At 42.6% G+C, this 21015-nt stretch overlaps 1 protein-coding gene across 1 annotated transcript in view; it reads left to right on the top strand.

Annotated features, from left to right (window-relative positions):
• The first annotated feature begins 20338 nt into the window (after nucleotides 1–20338).
• ZC3H6 (zinc finger CCCH-type containing 6) overlaps nucleotides 20339–21015 on the top strand; it is a 64277-nt gene continuing 63600 nt past the window's right edge. Inside the window, exon 1 of the mRNA XM_003942492.4 lies at nucleotides 20339–20787. Coding sequence (XP_003942541.3) covers nucleotides 20756–20787 — 32 coding nt within the window. The 5' untranslated portion in view covers nucleotides 20339–20755. The remainder of the gene's footprint in view (nucleotides 20788–21015) is intronic.

The following is a 21015-nucleotide window of genomic DNA, read 5'->3' on the forward strand; positions in this document are numbered from 1 at the left end:
CCCCGCGCAGCGCCCTCCTCCCCGCGCATGCGCTGCACCGCCCTCCGCTACTCTGGGCACGCCCATTCTCTCCCCGCCCCCCCACCAGGCTCTGCGCAGGCGCCTCCGTGGTTGCCCGTCCCTGAGTTTTTCGTCCTTTACCTCTGATACTAGAATTTATTTACTTTATTCTTTTTTTTCTTTCTTTCTTTTTTTTAGGCAGAGTCTAGCCCTTGTCGCCCAGGAGGGAGTGCAGTGGCGCGATCTCGGCTCACTGCAACCTCCGCCTCCCAGGTTCAAACAAATCTCCTGTCTCTGCCTCCTGAGTAGCTGGGATTGCAGGTGCCCGCCACCATGCCCGGCCAATTTTTGTATTTTTGTTAGAGACGAGGTTTCATCATGTTGGCCAGGCTGGTCTTGAATTCGTGAACTCAAGTGATCTGCCCGCCTCGGCCTCCCAAAGTGCTGGGATTACAGGCATGAGCCACCGTGCCCAGCCCAGAATTTTTAAAATGAGTTCTTAGGATTCTGCTTTCAAACTTGGTGAACACTTCCATCGAAATCACAATATTTCTAAGGGATGGAAGTAACAGCTAACATTTATTTGAGCACTCCACTACTATTCCTTGGAAATGGCGTTTCAAATGTTAGCTAACTTAAGCCTCACAAAATCCCTGTAAGAGATGTTCTGCTGCCCTCCACTTTTTTTTTTTTTTTTTTTTTTTTTGAGACGGAGTTTTGCTCTTGTTACCCAGGCTGGAGTGCAATGGCGCGATCTCGGCTCACTGCAACCTCCGCCTCCTGGGTTCAGGCAATTCTCCTGCCTCAGCCTCCTGAGTAGCTGGGATTACAGGCACGCGCCACCATGCCCAGCTAATTTTTTGTATTTTTATTAGAGACGAGGTTTCACCATGTTGACCAGGATGGTCTCGATCTCTTGACCTCGTGATCCACCCGCCTCGGCCTCCCAAAGTGCTGGGATTACAGGCGTGAGCCACCGCGCCCAGCGCCCTCCACATTTTTAAAACGAATAAACAGATGTGTAGTCAGATAATGTAATTTGTAGGGTCTCTACAGTTGAAGGGGATTAAAATGAATACACAAGTAACCTCAAGGCAGAAAAGTCCATTAAAAAGTACCAAATACTTTCTGTAACTTTGACAGGAAAAAATTAAAATTAAAAAAAAAAAAGTACCAAATACTAAGAGGATTCAGAAGAAGGAAAAAATGCATCCAGTTAAGAAGGCTTATTGGCCGGGCGCGGTGGCTCAAGCCTGTAATCCCAGCACTTTGGGAGGCCGAGGCGGGTGGATCACGAGGTCAAGAGATCAAGACCATTCTGGTCAACATAGTGAAACCCCGTCTCTACTAAAAATACAAAAATTAGCTGGGCATGGTGGCGTGTGCCTGTAATCCCAGCTACTCAGGAGGCTGAGGCAGGAGAATTGCCTGAACCCAGGAGGTGGAGGTTGCGGTGAGCCGAGATCGCGCCATTGCACTCCAGCCTGGGTAACAAGAGCGAAACTCCGTCTCAAAAAAAAAAAAAAAAAAAAAAAAAGAAGGCTTATTAACAAGGGAATATTTTATCTGCATCTTGAGAAAATTTCCATAGGAAAAGATTTAAGTTAGGGGTAAATGGGCATCCCAAGTAGAGAGAATTGTATGAAGGCAGGTAAATAGAGCACACTGTTGCAGAACAGGGAATTACTCAGTTTTGCTCAATATAATGCCATTTAAGGGAACAGTAGAAATGAAGGCTCAAACCCTAGGTTGGGCCAGTGATAGAGAACGCTTACTTCTGTAAGCGAAGGGACTGTTTGATTCTTGGCATGAATCGGGGTCTCTCTGCAGACTAGTGAAGGGAACTATTTGAAGCCAGACATCTTCCTCAGGGAAATTCTACTTTCCACTGTTGTTTATAGTATAGGCAATCACCTATAGACATGAATCATTATTAAAAATTGAGAGGAGCCGGGCGCGGTGGCTCACGCCTGTAATCCCAGCACTTTGAGAGGCCGAGGCGGGTGGATCACGAGGTCAAGAGATCGAGACCATCCTGGTCAACATGGTGAAACCCCGTCTCTACTACAAATACGAAAAAAAATTACCTGGGCATAGTGGCATGTGCCTGTAATCCCAGCTACTCGAGAGGTTGAGGCAGGAGAATCGCCTGAACCCAGGAGGCGGAGGTTGCAGTGAGCCGAGATCGTGCCATTGCACTCCAGCCTGGGTAACAGGAGCGAAACTCCGTCTCCAAAAAAACAAAAAACAAAAAAAAAACAAAAATTGAGAGGAAAAAATGAATTAAGGAGATAAAAACTAGAATTACCCCCTCTATCGGGAAGCATTATTGTGGAACTCAAATTGTTACCACACACACTTTTTTGTATAAAATGTCCAGCATACAGCAAAAGATAACCAAACACAAATGAAAATTAAATTGGTAGGTAAAAAGCAGCTAAAACTTCTGACCTGTTAAAGGCATCCGACACCAGCATTTTCAGACAAAGACTGTATAAAAGGCTACATATGTTTGTGTTAGATTGATGCCAAAATGGCCCCAAGTTCTCCAACCTTTCATGTGTCCATGTCCTTTGCAATGTGACTTTGCAGCTCCTCCCACAAAAAAGGTAGGATCTATTTCACCTCCTCTTTAATCTGAGTTGACTTTGCCTGGTAGAATGACCTTTTAGCTAGTAGTATGCAGATGTGGCCGGCCAATACCAAACCAAAGCCCCAAGAGGCTTTGTATGTGTCTCCTCTCTCTCTTATATGCCTGCCTTCTTCAGGACAATAAGCTCAGGCTACACTGCTGATGATGAGGGACAGAAACGTGGAGGATAAGGATAATGGAGGAGAATAAAAACAGCCAGTAAAACCCTAAAAGCAAAGCCTCCTAGGCAACATACAGCTGAGCACACATATGATGGAGTCCTGCAGAGAACCGAAGACTCAGATGATCCCAGTCCAAATTACTAACCTACATAATTGTGAGCTGAATAGATGGCTCTTGTTTTAAGCCAGTATGTTTTCAGGTGGTTTACTATATAGTCATATCTAACTAATAAAAAATAAACTATGAAAAGTGCCATAGAGGAATTGGGGAGAAGTAACCGAGTAGAACTTCTGGAAATAAAAAATACTGGCATTTTTAAAAATCAGTAGATGGTGTGGTCATATTGAAATGTGTTCAAAAATTCCTTGACACTGCTCCCTGAAAAAGGTGGAGGCTTAGTCCCCTCTTCACTAATGTGGATAGGATTTGCTGATTTATTTCTAACAAATACAGAGTGGCAAAAGTGATGATGCATGATTTCTGAAGTCATAAGGTCATAAGAAGACATTGTAGTTTCTGCCTTACTCTCTTGAATCATCTGCCTGGAAAGAAGTCAGTCACCATGTCATGAATCACTCAGGCAGCCTACCTCACCTACCACATGGGTGAGGTAGCTTGGAAGCAGATCTTCCAGCACTAAGCAAGCTGGAAGACATCTTGACAGTAACCCCACGAGAAACCGTGGGACAGAATCGCCCAGCTAAGCTGCTCACAGATTCATGACTCATGGAGGATATAAGATCAGTGTTGGGTCAGGCTCACACCTGCAATCCCAGCACTTTGGGAGGCTGAGGCAGATGGATCTCCTGAGGTCAGGAGTTCAAAACCAGCCTGGCCAACGTGGTGAAACCCCATCTCTACCAAAAATACAAAATTAGCCAGGCATGGCGGCACACACCTGTAGTCCCAGCTACTTGGGAGGCTGAGGCACAAGAATCACTTGAACCTGGGAGGCAGAGTTTGCACTGAGCCAAGATCCTGCCATTGCAGAGAGAGAGAGAGAGAGAGAGAGAGAGAGAGAGAAAGAGAGAAAGAAAGGAAGGAAGAGAAAGGGAAAGGAGGAAGGAAGGATCAATGTTTATTGTTTTAAACACAAAGTTTTAGGATAATTTCCTATCCTGTATAGCAATAGATAAGTGATATTCCCCATTATTATAAAGTAAATGGCCTAAACATAAAATTATCATACAACCCAGCAACTCCACTCCTAGGTATATACCCAGTTGAAAACAGGGACTGAAATATATATGTGTATATTCGTGTTCACTGCAGCATTATTTACAATAGCCAAAAGGTAGAAACAAACCAAGTGTCCATCCTATGATAAATGGATAAATAAAATGTGATATACACATGGGCCATTATATATCCGTAAAAAGGAATGATGCTCTGATACTTGCTATCAGAACTGAATTTTGTATCCTGGCTGAACTTTGAAAACAGTATGCTAAGTTAAATATGCCAGGCACAAAAGGACAAATATTATATGATTTCGGTTATATGAAATATCTAGAATAGGTAATTTTATAGAGACTGACAGTAGATTAGAGGTTACCAGGGACTGAGAGAGGGTAAAACAGGGAATTGTTGCTTAAAAGTTACAGAATTTCTGTTTGAGGTGATGGGAAAGTTTGGAAACACAAATGGTGATGGTTGCACAACAGTGTGAATATATAACTAATGCCGCTGAATTATATACTTTAAAGTGGCTGGCTGGATGCAGTTGCTCGAGGTGGGTGGATCATCTGAAGTCAGGAGTTCAAGACCAGCCTGACCAACATGGTGAAACCCCCATCTATACTAAAAATATAAAAATTAGTCAGGCATGGTGCCAGGCGCCTGTAATCCCAGCTACTAGGGAGGCTGAGGCAGGAAAATCACTTAAACCCAAGAGGCGGAGGTTGCAGTGAGCCGAGATGGCCCCATTGCACTCCAGCCCGGGCTAATTTCTTTTACCAAAATACGATAAAGCAGCTGCCATGTTAAAATAGTGAAATGGCCCGTTATAACTCAGTTCCAGTATGAGCTAGGTACAATACCTTGTGGGTATGCGCTATAAATCATCAATCACCAATACATGGTGCTGTTTCTCCCACAGCCAAGATTCATGGAGTCTGGGAATCAAGGCTTGCAAATGGGAGAAGATCCTCTCTGTATTATTCCTAGTGATACCCTGGAAAAAATGTTTGCTTCCTATCTCCACAACTCTGGGCTCTGCTGGTTTAGAGCAGACTTTTTCAACCTCAACATTATTGTCTTTTTGGCCTGGATGATTCTCTTTTATGAGGGATAGTCTTTCGCATTGTAGGAAGCTTGGTGGCATCTCTGGCCTCTACCGCTAGATGTCAGTAGCAGCTGTTCCCCAGTTGTGGCAGCCCCAAATGTCTCCAGACATTGCCAAATGTCCTCCAGGGGGAGCAAAATCTTCCTCAATTGAGAACCACCGGTGTAGAGTCGATCCCAAAAGCAGGAATGTTTCCAAGAAGAGGCATGCCAAGGAGTCCCCATTTGGCCACCTTAGGCCCCTCATGCTGGTGAATTAACAGGTGAAGAAGGGGCTTTCTGTATTGGCAGGGATGATTAATCCTAACAAGTTATTCTGACTACACAATGAGGTTAAGGAAAAGTATGTCTAGAATGCAGGTGATTTCCTGGGCAGGGGACTAAGTAATCCTATGTTCTATGATTAAAGTTAATAGAAAACACCACCACCACAGGCAGCACTGAAAGTACCCCAAGCCCTTCAGGAATGAAGGTTTGGGTTATTCACCTGTTATCAGAAGGAGGCACTTGAGTGTAAGTTGTCCTGGCCCTTGGCATTTTTCAACAAAGAACTGGACAAAACGTACAAACAAAAATAACAGAGGAATGAAACACAGGAATAAAACAGCAAAAGCAGGAAATATATTAAAGCAAGAAAGCACTCCACAGGGTGGGAATGGGCCCGAGCAAGCAGCTTAAGGGCCCAGCTGCAAAGTTTTCTGGGTTTTAAGTACTCCTTTTGAGGTTTCTATAGGGTACCCCTTTTCTAGATGAAGGATTTGGTCTGTGGCTAATTAAAGGCTGAGGTGAATTGGTGCCCTATGCAGATGAAGCCATGGTCCCTGCTTGGCCCTCGGCCAATCCAGGGCACTTTCCCTTTCCATGTGAGAGTTGTAGGGAGAATAGCCTTTGATCTTTTGCTACTCTGGTGTGAGGAGATGGGGTTTTCCTTTTGGTTCAGCTTCAGGAGATTTGCATTAATTGGCCTTAGGGTCCCTTCCCCGACACCCAGGTGTTTTCCTTTTGATCCAGCTTTGGAAAGTCAGTGTGAATTGTCTTCAGATTCCCCGACCCAGAGCTTGGTGTTTTTCCTAGTTACCAGCACTAATTGGCCTTAAGTTCCCTGCCTCCAGACCCCATTCTGCCTCACACCCAGCAAGGAGTCAAGACCAGCTTGGGAGAGCAAAGAGAACATGGCAAAGGGTAGGAGCAGAAGGCAGTTGTACACATATCAGCGGCAACTGATACAGGAGCTAAAAAGAAATTGTTTAGGCTGTTAGTGAGGCTAAGAGAGTTCTCGGTAAGGTTTCCCTTGCAGCCCGAAAATCATTTCTAATAAAAAACAGCCTGAAAAATCAAGCTGCAGATGTAGAAAAGCAAGGTAGAAGCTTGCTCAGGCAAATGCCGGGAGCTGTGTCAATAGAAAAGGGCTACCGACGAGCCAGGCATATCCAACATGGAGACTCCATCTTCCTTTTCTTTGTCACAATGTGTACAGTCAGGGAACAGGCAACATGGCGCTAGCCAGGTAAAGAACCCAACTGCCTAATAAAAGTTTAGGGTGAGGTGGTCAGGTGCAGCAGCTCACTTTGGGAGGCCAAGGCAGGCAGATCACCTGAGATTGGGAGTTCGAGACCAGCCTGACCAACATGGAGAAACCCCATCTCTACTAAAAATACAAAATTACCTGAGTGTCATGGTGCATGCCTGTTATCCCAGCTACTCGGGATGCTGAGGCAGGAGAATCACTTGAACCTGGGAGGCGGAGGTTGCAGTGAGTCGAGATTGCACCATTACACTTCAACCTGCGAAACAAGAGCAAAACTCTACCTCAAAAAAAGAAAAAGAAAACAATTAGGGTGGGGTTGTTAGCTTCTTCCTGCACTGTGTAAATGAAACAACTGGTCCAACCAATCCTTTACACCCTAAATAAAGTAGACACTGCCTCCTCAAGCTCATCTATAAAACCAACCACATCTCGCCCTGAACCTGGAAACCCATTTGGGACCCCTTCCTCTCCATGAAGGAGCTTTTATTTTCCTTTCACCTATTAAACTTCTGCTCTTAAACTCACCCGTTGTGTGTCTGCATCCTCAATTTCCTTGGCGTGAGATGATGAACCTCAGGAATTACCCCAGACAAATGATGCTGCTTCATTACTTCATGACCATAGCAAAAATGATTTCAATAGTTATGAATATATCATTCTTGACACAAATTTGTGGAAATATATGCAGGCACACACACACATACATATATATTTAAAATTTTCCCTTCTACTATTCCCCTACCATCTAACACGAAATAAGTTAATAGTAGTTATCTCTATACCTCTATTTAAGTTATAAAGAGTCACGTGACTGAGCTAAAAGAAGAATTTGAAGAAGAATGAACATCACCCAAAAGTGGAAAAGGAACTTTTTATCCTTTTTTGGGAAAATGGGTAGCATGTTTTTGGTTGAATGGGGGAGAGTTGCATCATTTTAGGCAGAGGCATGACACTGCTATTGCTTTTATCTGAAAAGTATGGGTTAAAGAGATACTTACAGGCACCTAGTTAAAAAGTGTATACTTGGGCCAGGCGCGGTGGCTCACACCTGTAATCCCAGCACTTTGGGAGACTGAGGTGGGTGGATCACAAGGTCAGGAGATTGAGACCATCCTGGTCAACATGGTGAAACCCCATCTCTACTAACATACAAAAAAATAGCCAGGCATGGTGATACAAGCCTGTAGTCCCAGCTACTCAGGAGGCTGAGGCAGGGGAATGCTTGAACCCAGGAGGCAGAGGTTGCAGTGAGCCAAGATGGTGCCACTAAACTCTAGCCTGCAACAGAGCAAGACTCTGTCTCAAAAAAAAAAAAAGGTGCATACTTAGTGATTTTGTAGCATGTCATCTTAGCTAGTCTGAACCATGTTTTCCAGGATTCTTATCCTGCATATTTCTATTTAGGGTGGACCATAAGATGGATTTTGCTTAAAATTTGGAAGCTGGAAGTAAAAGAGCAGCCATACTGCTTTTTATATTCAGGAGGTTAGTGAAGGGGCAGCAGATGCTATTGCAACTCATGCACATTGTTGTTTACTGGTTTACCTTATTGATATGGGACAGCAATAAGACCTGATATACCTCACCCAAGATCCTCCTTCAGATTTTCTAAATTTTGGGCCAAGCATGTGTTTAGTTCCATGATAAAGGGCCCAAGATTCTACTGCACAACACCTACATCATTAAAGTAGAGCAGACTAAGAGACTCATGCAGGTTCTGGTTTATGCTCAGGGATTCTAGTTTGTCCTCATTCTCCTCCACTTTACATCCAATTTCCCTTCCTGAATATGTGCCTTGCCAATTTTTAAATTTTTTTAAACAAGGTCTTGCTCGATCAGTGGCACAATTACAGCTCACTGCACTCCCATGGGGTCTCACTGTGTTGCCCAGACTGGTTTCAAATTCCTGGCCTCAGCAATCCTCCTACCTCATCCTCCCAAAGTACTGGGATTACAGGCATAGGCCACTGTGCCTGGTCCCACCTTGAAGATCTGAAGCTCCAGTATCAGAAAGAGCTTTACAGACTGTTTTAAACAGTTCCCACAATTGCAGAAGGTCAAATCCCTGTAAACTTAGCTACATATTATCTATCATCTATCTATTTATCTTCTAGTGATTCTGAGTATTCGATTAGACTTTGAGTAATAAGATGGCTTTAATAGAGTAGAGACAGTTGAAAAGAAAACTAGTGAACTGGAAGATAAGTCAGAAGAATTATCTAAAGTACATCACAGAGAGACTGCCACCTCAAAAAAGGGAAGTTACAAAAGAGATTATTATAAAAACATAAATAATAGATTTAAATGTCCAACATATAACTAATAATAAGCATAAGAAGAGAAGAAAAAAAGAATGAGGAAGAGCACATGTTTGAAAAGAAAAGGCTGGCCAGGTGTGGTAGCTTAAACCTGTAATCCCAGCACTTTGGGAGGCCAAGGCGGGTGGATGTCTTGAGGTCAGGAGTTCAGGACCAGCCTGACCAACATGGTGAAACCCCGTCTCTACTAAAAGTACAAAATTAGCCAGGTGTGGGAGCATGCACCTGTAATCCAGCTACTTGGGAGGCTGAGTGAGGAAGGAGAATCGCTTGAACCTAGGAGACAGAGGTGGAGGTTTCAGTGAGCCAAGATTGCACCACTGTACTCCAGCCTGGGTGACAGAGCAAGACTCTGTCTTAAAAAAAAAAAAAAAAAAAAGAAGCCAGGCATGGTGGCTCATGTCTTTAATCCCAGCACTTTGGGAGGCCAAGGTGGGTGGATCACGAGGTCAGGAGTTCAAGATCAGCCTGGCCCAGACGGTGAAACCCCATCTCTACTTAAAATATAAAAATCAGCTGAATGTGGTGGCACGTGAGCATAATCCCATCTACTTGGGAGGCTGGGGCAGGAGAATTGCTTGAACCCAGGAGGCAGAGGTTTCAGTGAGCTGAGATCACGCCATTGCTCTCCAGCCTGGACGACAGAGTGAGACTCCATCTCAAAAAAGAAAAGAAAAGGCTGAAACTTTTCCAAATTGTTGAAACACACCAATTTACAGATCAAGACATTAAACAAATACTAGGCAGGATAATTAAAAGAAATCCACACTAAGACGCACCATACTGAAACTACAGAAAAGCAAAGAAAATACGTAAAATAGCTATAGAAAAGTTTTAAAGGTTTACCTTGAGAATGACAATTAGACTGCCAGTTGTCTTCACAGTAACAAGGGAATCCAGAAGATAATAAAATTATATCTTCAATAAATTGAAAGAAAATAAAACTTCTGAACTAGAATTCTATATCTTGAAACAATATTACTCAAAAATAGAGGTGAACTATAAGATATTTTTAAGAAAACAAAAGCAGAGAGGTCGCTATGAGCAAATTATTTAGGAGATTCTAAAGAATAAGTTTATAAATTAGAAAGAATTAATTTGATAACAGAAAATCTGAGGTGAAAGGTTTGAGTTCTAAGGAAAAAATGGAGAAAGAAGAAAGTAGTCATTCTAAGTAAATATTCAGTGAATAAAACAATATTACTAATGTATTTGGTGGTTCAAATATATATATATATATATACATATATATATATATATATATATATATATATGAGATAGGATTTCTTGTTCTGGGTAACATAGTAAAAGCACATTATATCCCCTGAATACAAGTATACCTAGATAGAATTCATGAAATTGTTTGAAGATTTTAGAAAGTAATTATTATTATTTTATTTATTTATTTATTTATTTATTTACTTATTTTTTGAGATGAGGTTTCGCTCTTGTTACCCAGGCTGGAGTGCAATGGCGCGATCTTGGCTCACTGCAACCTCCGCCTCCTGGGTTCAGGCAATTCTCCTGCCTCAGCCTCCTGAGTAGCTGGAAAGTAATTATTTTATTATTTTATTATTATTATTTTTTGAGAAGGAATCTCACCCTGGCACCCAGGCTGGAGTGCAATGGTGTGATCTCAGCTCAATGCAACCTCTGCCTCCTGGGTTCAAATGATTCTCCTGCCTTAGCCTCCCAAGTAGCTGCAATTACAGGCACCTGGCACCATGCATATTTTTTGTATTTTTAGTAGAAACAGGATTTTTTATTTTTTATTTTTTATTTTTTTTGCGACGGAGTTTCGCTCTTGTTACCCAGGCTGGAGTGCAATGGCACGATCTCGGCTCACCACAACCTCCGCCTCCTGGGTTCAAGCAATTCTCCTGCCTCAGCCTCCTGAGTAGCTGGGATTACAGGCACACGCCACCGTGCCCAGCTAATTTTTTTTTTTTTGAGACGGAGTTTCGCTCTTGTTACCCAGGCTGGAGTGCAATGGCGCGATCTCGGCTCACTGCAACCTCGCCTCCTGGGCTCAGGCAATTCTCCTGCCTCAGCCTCCTGAGTAGCTGGGATTACAGGCACGCGCCACCACGCCCAGCTAATTTTTTGTATTTTTAGTAGAGACGGGGTTTCACCATGTTGACCAGGATGGTCTCGATCTCTCGACCTCATGATCCACCCGCCTCGGCCTCCCAAAGTGCTGGGATTACAGGCTTGAGCCACCGCGCCCGGCTCCAGCTAATTTTTTTTGTATTTTAGTAGAGACGGGGTTTCACCATGTTGACCAGGATGGTCTCGATCTCTTGATCTCGTGATCCACCCACCTCAGCATCCCAAAGTGCTGGGATTACAGGCTTGAGCCACCGCACCTGGCCAGAAACAGGATTTCACCATGTTGGCCAGGTTGGTCTTGAGCTCTGACCTCAAGAGATCCACCTGTCTTGTCCTCCCGAGCCATCGTGCCCGGCCTTCTAGAAAGTAACTGAAGCAGGCAGATTGGTGATGAAGATGAGAATTCAAAGTGTCACTGAAATAGTATTACATTTTTCATTTTCTTTTTTCCGTGGTCCTCCTGCCACTTAGCCTAGACATAAGTACAACTGCAAATGTGTGCAGAAGTTGGGGTAACTGAAGCTCAAGCTTTCTGGTTGGACTACCAAAGAACAGAAGCTCCAGGGATGTGGAAAACTTCTAGGAGACCATAATCAAGAAGGGGCTTAGAAAAGTGACATCATAGGTGGGTGCTGTGGTTCATGCCTGTAATCCCAGCATTTCGGGAGGCCCAAACAGGAGGATTACGAGGTCAAGAGATTGAGACCATCCTGGCCAACATGGTGAAACCCTGTCTACTAAAAATACAAAAATTAACTGGGCGTGGTGGCACACGCCTGTAGTCCCAGCTACTCGGTGGCCGAGGCAGGAGAATCATTTGAACCCAGGAGGCGGAGGTTGCAGTGAGCTGAGATCATGCCACTGCACTTCAGCCTAGCAATAGAGCGAGACTGTCTCAAAAAAAAAAAAAAAAAGAAAAAAGAAAAAGAAAAAGAAAAAATGAAAAATGACAGCATAGATTTCTGAACCCCTGGGCTTACCATTGAGTTGTACATGCATGGATCTGATCCTGATTGGTATGCTAGAGACTTTTGGAAGCTGAATATACATGATTCATCCTTATCCTGCCTGGTCGCTGGGTAGTATACATCTAAGATTCTAAATAGCATTGCAAAGGCATTCAGTTGAACAGGCACTGGAATCACAGTAGGTTAGAAATCGAGGCCTGAACCTAAACAGGCCTATTACCTGTAAAAACAAAAACATAAACATTCTGCATAAGATTTAAATAAGATCCAGAGGCTTTATAGTATATCATTATTCAGAATCTCCATAATACAATTCGAACTTATTTGGCATACAAAGAACCAAGAAAAATCTCAAATTGCCTGGGAAAAGACAATCAACAGATGCCAAGGCTGTGATGACTTATAGGTTGGAATTATCTGACAGACTTCGAAACAGCTTTTATAAAAATGTTACACTAAACGCGCTTGAAACAAATGGAAAAGTAGAGCATCTCAGTAAAAAAAAAAAAAAAAAAAAAAAGACATGAAGAACCAAATAGAATTTTTAGAACTGAAAAATATTAAAACTAAAAAACTCAATGAATATGCAAAGACATAATAAATAAATTAAATATGGAATATCCCAAAATATTAAAGCAGAAAAGAAAAAATAGGAGAGCAAACAAGAGAATGAATAAAAAAATGTTAAAGACAAAGTTAAAATCAAACATATTAATAGGTACATTGAGTGTAAGTGAGATAAATTTACCAAATAAAACCAAGGGATTTTCGGAATGGATAAATATGGTCCAGCTATATGCTCTCCACAAGAAACTCATTTTATTTTATTTACTTTTTGAGACAGAGTTTTGCTCTTGTCACTCAGGCTAGAGTGCAGTGGCATGGTCTTGGCTCACTGCAACCTCCACCTCTCAAGTTCAAGGAATTCTCCTTTTTCAGTCTCCTGAGTAGCTGGAACTACAGACACACTCCACCATGCCTGGATAATTTTTGTATTTTTAGTAGAGACTGGTTTTCACCATGTTAGCCAGGCTGGTCTTGAATGCCTGAGCTCAAGTGATCCTCCCACCTCTCCCTCCCAAAGTGCTGAGTTTACAGGCGTGAGCCACCACCCCTGGCAAGAAACTCACTTTAAACATGATATAAGTAGGTTAAAAGTAAAGGTTGGTAAAACACATACTAAGAAACACTAAACCAAAGAAAGTTGAATTGACTGTATTAATATCAAACAAAGTAGACCTTAGAGTAAAAACTAGCAGAGAAAAATACAGATGTTACATAATTACAAAAAGATAAATTCGCCTCAAAGTCACAATAATCCTAATACATATGCACAAATATACAAAGCACATGGAAAATTCACCCAAGATAACCCATATACTGGGTTATAAAATAAACTTCAACAAATGTAACAGTATTGAAATAATACAAAGTATATTCTCCAATCATAATGGAATTGAACAAGAAATCAAAATAGATAACAAAAAGAAACCACCTCCAAATACTTGGAAATTAAACAACATACCTCTTAAAAATCCAAAGGTTAAAGAAGAATTCATGAAGTAAATTAGAAAATATTTTGAACTGAGGCCGGGTGCGGTGGCTCATGCCTATAATCCCAGCACTTTGGGAGGCTGAGGGGGCAGATCACTTGAGGTCGGGAGTTTGAGACCAGCCTAGCCAACATGATGAAACCCTGTCTTTATAAAAAATACAAAAAAATTAGGCAGGTGTGGTGGCGTGCACCTGTAATCCCGGCTACTCAGGAGGCTGAGGCAGGAGAATCGCTTGAACCCAGGAGGTGGAGGTTGCAGTGAGCTGAGATTGCGCCACTGCACTCCAGCCTGGTGAAGAGTGAGACTCCATCTCAAAAAAGAAAAAAAAAAAGAAGAAAATAAAATATTTTGAACTGAATGAATGTGAAAATGCAACATAGCAAAATTTGTGAGACACTGCTAAAGCAGTGTTTATAGGAATTTTAGAGCTCTAAATACTTAAAATGAAGATCTCAAATAAACTTCTACCTTCAGAAAGTAGAAAAAACAAGCAGAAAGAATGATATATTAGAGATAAAAGCAGAAATCAATGAAAGAGCAGAAAAACATTAAGTTAAACCAAAGTTTAATTATTTGAAAAGATAATTAAATTGATAAATCTCTAGCAAAACTGAAAAGAAAAAGGAGAGAAGATATAAATTATCAGTCACACATGAAAGTGGATATTTCAGTACAGACTCCACCAACAATTAAAAAAAAAGTCAATATTATGAAACACTCCACATACATAAATTCAACAACTTAGATTAAAAGGCCAAATCCTCACAAACCACAAACCATGTAAACTCACCTAAGGTAAAGTACACAATCTAACAGAACAATAACTATTGAAGAAATTAAATTCATAGCTTAAAACTTTCTAAAATAAGAAATTTCAAGGCCCAGATGGTTTTTCTGGAGAATTCTACCAAACATTTAAGGAAGAAATATCAGTTTTACATGCTCTCATGCAGAAAATAGAAAGGTATGCACTAACCCAATTCCAAAAATGGTCAAAGACAAAGAAAGAAAACTGTACACCAATATCCCTCCTGAACAAAGATTTTAAAATCCTTAACTAAATGTTAAAAATCAAATCCAACAATATAAAAAGAATAATATGTAACAACTAAGTGACGTTCATACCAGAAATATAAGGTGGTTTGCTATTTGAAAATCAATCAGTGCAATCCAACATGTTACGACTAAAAAGAAGAAAACTATATGATCTCATCAACTGATGCAGAAAATTATTTGACAATAACTAACATAAATTCAGCAAATTAGGAATAGATAGATTTCCTCAGCAGAAAGATTTTCTTAATAGATAAACCTTAAGAGATGTAATAAGCCAGGCCGGGCGCGGTGGCTCAAGCCTGTAATCCCAGCACTTTGGGAGGCCGAGGCGGGTGGATCACGAGGTCAAGAGATCGAGACCATCCTGGTCAACATGGTGAAACCCTGTCTCTACTAAAAATACTAAAAATTAGCTGGGTATGGTGGCGTGTGCCTGTAATCCCAGCTACTCAGGAGGCTGAGGCAGGAGAATTGCCTGAACCCAGGAGGCGGAGGTTGCGGTGAGCCAAGATCGCGCCATTGCACTCCAGCCTGGGTAACAAGAGCAAAACTCCGTCCCAAAAAAAAAAAAAAAAAAAAAAAGAAATGTAATAGAATTGAAATGATATAAAGTATGTTTTCTAACTATAGTGGAATTAAACAAGAAATCAATAAATAAAAAATCTCCAAAACAAAAAAAATAGATTTCCTCCATCTGATAAGGAATGTCAAAGTCACACCCTTTATGTACTATGTCATTAGTACAGCTAATTGCATACTTCATATGACTGAATGTTTTCCCTCTGAGATTTGAAAAAGCTGAAAATGAGGTAATTTTTAACATAAAAAATAAATGAAGAAAGTCATTTTTCTGTATGAAAAAAGCCTTATACAAAACAGCATTTATTCTATTTATAAACCATACCATGTTTTAAATCAGGCAAAACTAAATTGTAGTGAAAAAAGTCAGAGAAATGATTGCCTCTGGATGCAGATGAGGTTTGAATGCGCAGGGTCAGAGGGAAATTTCTAGGGTATGGTCATGTTATATGCTTTTATAAGGATTTGGGTGACACAGGTGTATGTATTTTCTGCATTTTTCAGAACTCATCAAATTGTTTTCTCAAGACTCTGCACCTCACTGTACGTAAAATTTATCTTAAAATGATACTGCTAAAAATACATTATAATTAATGATTTGTATGCTGAAGTGTTTCGAAGTTGCTATACACTGAATGTTTGTGTTCACCCCAAATTTATGTTGAAAATTTAAAAATTTGAAATTCAATACGTTGAAATCTAATCCCTAAACTCCAGTGTGATGATATTTGAAGATGAGGCTTCTGGGTGGTGATTAGGTCATGAGGGTGGAGCCCTCTTGAATGAGATTAGTGTCCTTATAAAAGAGAACCTAGAGAGCTCCCTTGCCCATTCCATCATGTGAAGAAACAGTGAGGAGACAGCTATCTATGAATCAGGAAGCAAGCCATATCTTCTGGCACCTTGATATTGAACTTTCTAGCCTCAAGAACTGTAGCAAAATAAATTTATGTTATTTATAAACCACTGGTCTATGATAATTTGTTATGGTGGCCCAAACAGACTAAAACCTCCGAAGTCTACAACTTAATTTGAAAATGTGTGTGAGGCCAGGCGCGGTGGCTTAAGCCTGTAATCCCAGCACTTTGGGAGGCTGAGGCGGGTGGATCACAAGGTCAAGAGATCAAGACCATCCTGGTCAACATGGTGAAACCCCGTCTCTCCTAAAAAAAAAAGTACAAAAAAAATTAGCTGGGCATGGTGGTGTGTGCCTGTAATCCCAGCTACTCAGTAGGCTGAGGCAGGAGAATTGCCTGAACCCAGGAGGCGGAGGTTGCGGTGAGCCGAGACTGTGCCATTGCACTCCAGCCTGGGTAACAAGAGCAAAAATGTCTGTCTCAAAAATAAATAAATAAATAAATAAATAAAATAAAGTTTTTTTTTTTTTTAAGTAAATATGTGTGAAAAACTTTCCAGTGAGTGTGAATAACACAAATATTCATTTGTAACCTCAATGTGTACTGTACAGGGAATTATTCCCGCCAAATTCGTTCTAACTCTAAGCTCCTATTCTGGTATGTAGGCAGAAAATAGTTGCAACTGGGTCAGCCTCCCCCTGCCTAGGGCTACATACACATTTAGGAATTGTAAACTACCAGGAAAGGTGTGGAAAGGTCCCCTAATCCTCCAGCTAGGATGATCACTAGGATATTGTTTTTGTCCTAAGCCTGATCAGTCTCTGAATGTGTCTAGTGGTCTGCAGCTCCTGTGTCACTTTGTTGCACTGTAATTTGTGCCAATATTGGGAGCCTTGGAATACCAAGGCTTATTCTTATCATCTGGGACACAACACGGTCAATAAAATGACTTTTTCTTAAAGCTAAATGTAAAGGAATTCAATGTAAAGTAATTGGCTTTTAAAAGTATATCCGCTGGGCGCGGTGGCTCAAGCTTGTAATCCCAGCACTTTAGGAGGCCGAGGCAGGTGGATCACGAGGTTGGGAGATCGAGACCATCCTGGTCAACATGGTGAAACCCCGTCTCTACTAAAAGTGCAAAAAATTAGCTGGGCATGGTGGCATGTGCCTGTAATCCCAGCTACTCAGGAAGCTGAGGCAGGAGAATTGCCTGAGCCCAGGAGGCGGAGGTTGCGGTGAGCCGAGATTGCGCCATTGCACTCCAGCCTGGGTAACAAGAGCGAAACTCCGTCTCAAAAAAAAAAAAAAAAAGTATATCCTTGGCCAGGTGCAGTGGCTCATGTCTGTCATCTCAGCACTTTGGGAGGCCGAGGCATATGGGTCAATCAAGGTCAGGAGTTAAGAGACCAGCCTGGCCAACGTGGCGGAAAACCCTGTCTCTTAAAAATACAAAAATTAGCGGGCACGATGGCGCGTGCCTGTAGTCCTAGTTACTCGGGAGGCTGAGACACAAGAATTGCTTGAACCCAGAAAGTGGAGGTTGCAGTGAACCGAGATCATGCCACTGCACTCCAGCTGATGAAGTGAAATTGTCTCAAAAAAAAAAAAAAAAAAATCCTTTCTACTTTCTTGATGTTAAAATGTCTTTTATGAAATAACCGTAAGATATTTAAGATGTCCTTATTTAAATAGCAAAATAAAATGTTGGTACCTTTATGTGCGTTACAATTTTGGGGTGCATAGGGGGTGGAGATGGTTGTCAAAGATAAATAAAACTGGACATTAAAGTGGTGAAAACCAATTTTATTCAGTAATTACTAACAGTAGGGAAAGAGCAGTGCTCCACTAAAATGCAGAAGTAATTGGGCAGCTTAAAGACAGAATAAGGGAGGTGGAAGAGCAAGAATGCATACAAAAAATTACAGTCAGTCAGTATAAAAGTGATTAGACCAGTTGTGTCTGCTAGCTGGCAATTATCATCGAAGTGAGGATTCTACCCTCCCATCAAGAATGGGAGATAGCAACCTTCCAGATGATTAAATTTCAAAGTAATGGCTGTCAGGTCTTTCAGACACTCCTGAATTGTAGGAAAGAAGTTATACATGTCAAGAGGATAGAAGGACTCAAAATTGTAAGCTCTTTTTTTGTAAACGCTCCAAGAAAGAGGGTCAAGGGCCTATGGCCAGGTGGGCAGTGTTGAGCCTTCTCTGGGAGACATTTAACCGAGTGGTCTGGAGAGGGTACTACGGTCATCCTAAGAACAAGACCTTATGCTGCTACAAGCCTTGGTACAGTTTGGTGGTCTCTTTTTGCTGAGGTTTGGACAAGGTCATTATATGACAAGAGTTCTGCAGTTCTCATGGTCCATATATCATTGTTAGGTAAAATCTGTTAGGTTGAAAATTAATTATCTAGTGTAATCTTTTTAATACATACATTGCTCCTTAACTGAGGCAATTAAAGACAAGGGATCACAGATCTCTAGCTTCTAAAAGCCCATAGCCTCAGAGGGGCACTGCCCCTCAATGCTCACCCACACACACCTCCCCTTTCTGTTACCTAAAGAAAAAGACCAAGGCCTGACGACAAATTTCAGCATCACACTTCTTAAGTGGTGCATGCCAAAGGTTAGAAAAGGAGGCTTTTCATCCAGAGAGAAGTACATTGTCCCACACCATTACAAACCAAACACCTTAACAAAGGTTTGAAAGAAATTCTGAAACCTCCAGGTATAGGGGACAGGGAAAACAGAAGTGCAAGAAAGAACAGCAACTGTTTATCTCAAAGGCCTTTGGATAACTTCAAAGAAACTGGCTACCCAAATTAGCTACAGTAAGGCCTAAAGTAAGTAAAATAGAATAAAACCGTCTTGAGATTTTAATGTAACTACAAATGTTAACATAGTTTCTTCAGATCTACTTTTTGAAAGCTTCCCAGAAATGTATTAACGTAAGATGAGGCGACTTCCTGTCACTGGCTGCATTCAACTTTAAAAAAAAAAAAAAAAAAAAGCCCTACTTTTTCTTTTGGAAAGGCCACCGGCCCAGCCTTTCTTTTCAAGGTATGTATTAATTAAAAAACTTTACGTTTCTAATTTAATCCACTCATTGCAGTTGCTTCTGGATGCATTCCATTTATGCTAGCAAAATGTGTTAAGGAAAGACAAATGAAGTCAGATATTTGGATTAATCATTAAGTCTATCATTTTAGTCAAAAGCAAGGAACCTTCCTTCAGGGGCCAAACCACTGACTTGTCATTTAAAAATTTCTTAAGGCCACGTTCTTAAGTAAAAAAAGTCATGCATGGCCAGTCACGGTGGCTCACGCAATACCAGCACTTTGGGAGGCAGAGGCGTGTGGATCACCTGACGTCAGGGGTTCGAGACCAGCCTGGCCAATATCGTGAAACCCCCATCTCTAGCAAAAATACAAAAATTAGCCAGGCATGGAGGCGCTTCCTGTAGTCCCAACTACTCGGGAAGCTGAGGTAGGAAAATTGCTTGAATTTGGGAGGCAGAGGTTGCAGTGAGCCGAGATCACGCCACTGCACTGCACACTGGACGACAGAGCGAGACTCCCATCTCAAAAAAAAAAAAAAGTCATGCCTAATAGTTATTTATAAAATACTCGCATATATTTGACGTTAATATTCTTACGAAATAATGTAAAGTTCATATAATTATTTTAATAGCTATTCCTATTTTAAGAAATAATTGGGTAAATTTAGCGGCAAGTATAAGAAAAAATTGCATGGCAAGCTATTTTCCTTCACGATTCTTAGCACTGAACGTTAGAAAAACAGATAATAGCTGCAACTGTGAAGGAGAAACTGCATTTCCCCATTACTGCAAGAACAAAGGTTTAAAAAATTTTTTTTTAAGCACTCGACAGCCGCCTGTTCTTTGTGATCCCACCCATGACCCCCTCGGATAACGGTTTTGGGGCCCCTTTGCTTGATGCGTCTGGAACTCCTCAGGCGGCGGGCGTCTCCTAGCAAAAAAATTGCCCAGAGCAGAGGCGCTGGTGGCCCTCGCTGGTCCCGTGGGCCACCTCCCGCTCCTGCAGCCACTGGAGAAGCCATTCAGCCGCGTCTCTCGCCGCCCTTCCCCGCCACTAGGCTGCCGCCTCCGCCGCTGCACAGGGAAGGGTGGAGACCCGCCCCTGCAGGTGATTGACGGGCAGTCTCATCCAATGGTCAACGCGCTCGGCCCCGGCGGGCTGGGCAAGGGCCGCGGCTCGCGGAGGAATCTCTCTTGCCCTTTAGTCCCGGGCAAAGTGTTGCGGCCGGCGCCATTTTCTCAAGCTGCCTGTTTCGGGTGCCGCCATGTTGGTGAGGAGAAATCACCGTTACGGCCACTGTCCAAATCCCCGCGTCGCTGCACGCCGCCCGCCCGCTCCCACGCCACAGCCACCGGCGGCGAATAGAGACTAGAGCGGCAGCGCCGGCAGCGCGGGGCCGTTGCCCAGTGTTTGCAGTTAGAGCCCCACCTCTCTGGCGTGGTTGTTAATAGACTGGAAAGTCTGTGTCTGTGTCGCTCACTAGTAACCGTGAGTTTTTACCACTTCGTCACCTGTCGGCGGCGGCCGGGAGCAGGTTCCCGCAGGCGGCGCAGGGGTCTTCCCCGCGCCCCGCCGCCGCCGGCCTCGCAGACCTGCCCTCCAGCCCCGCCCCGTTCTTGACCAAACATGACAGACTCTGAACATGCAGGGCACGACAGGTCGGGAACCCTTCTTGTCTGTCTTTCTGTCGGATGAGAGGAGGGGTCTGGGGCGGCGGGAGCGGGCCGGGGCCGGGCGCCTCCTGCATGACCTAGACGTCTCTGTGTGGCTCCATCAGTTCCATGACGCGCACCCTTATGTAAACCGCTGGATCGCGGCCGCGGGGGAGGTCTGCCCGGCCGCGCCCGCCTCCCGAGTCGGGGTCGCTGCTCGCCGGCGCCGGCCCC

The sequence above is a fragment of the Saimiri boliviensis genome, chromosome 1 (assembly GCF_048565385.1).
Source record: "Saimiri boliviensis isolate mSaiBol1 chromosome 1, mSaiBol1.pri, whole genome shotgun sequence".
Taxonomy (NCBI): Eukaryota; Metazoa; Chordata; class Mammalia; order Primates; family Cebidae; genus Saimiri; species Saimiri boliviensis.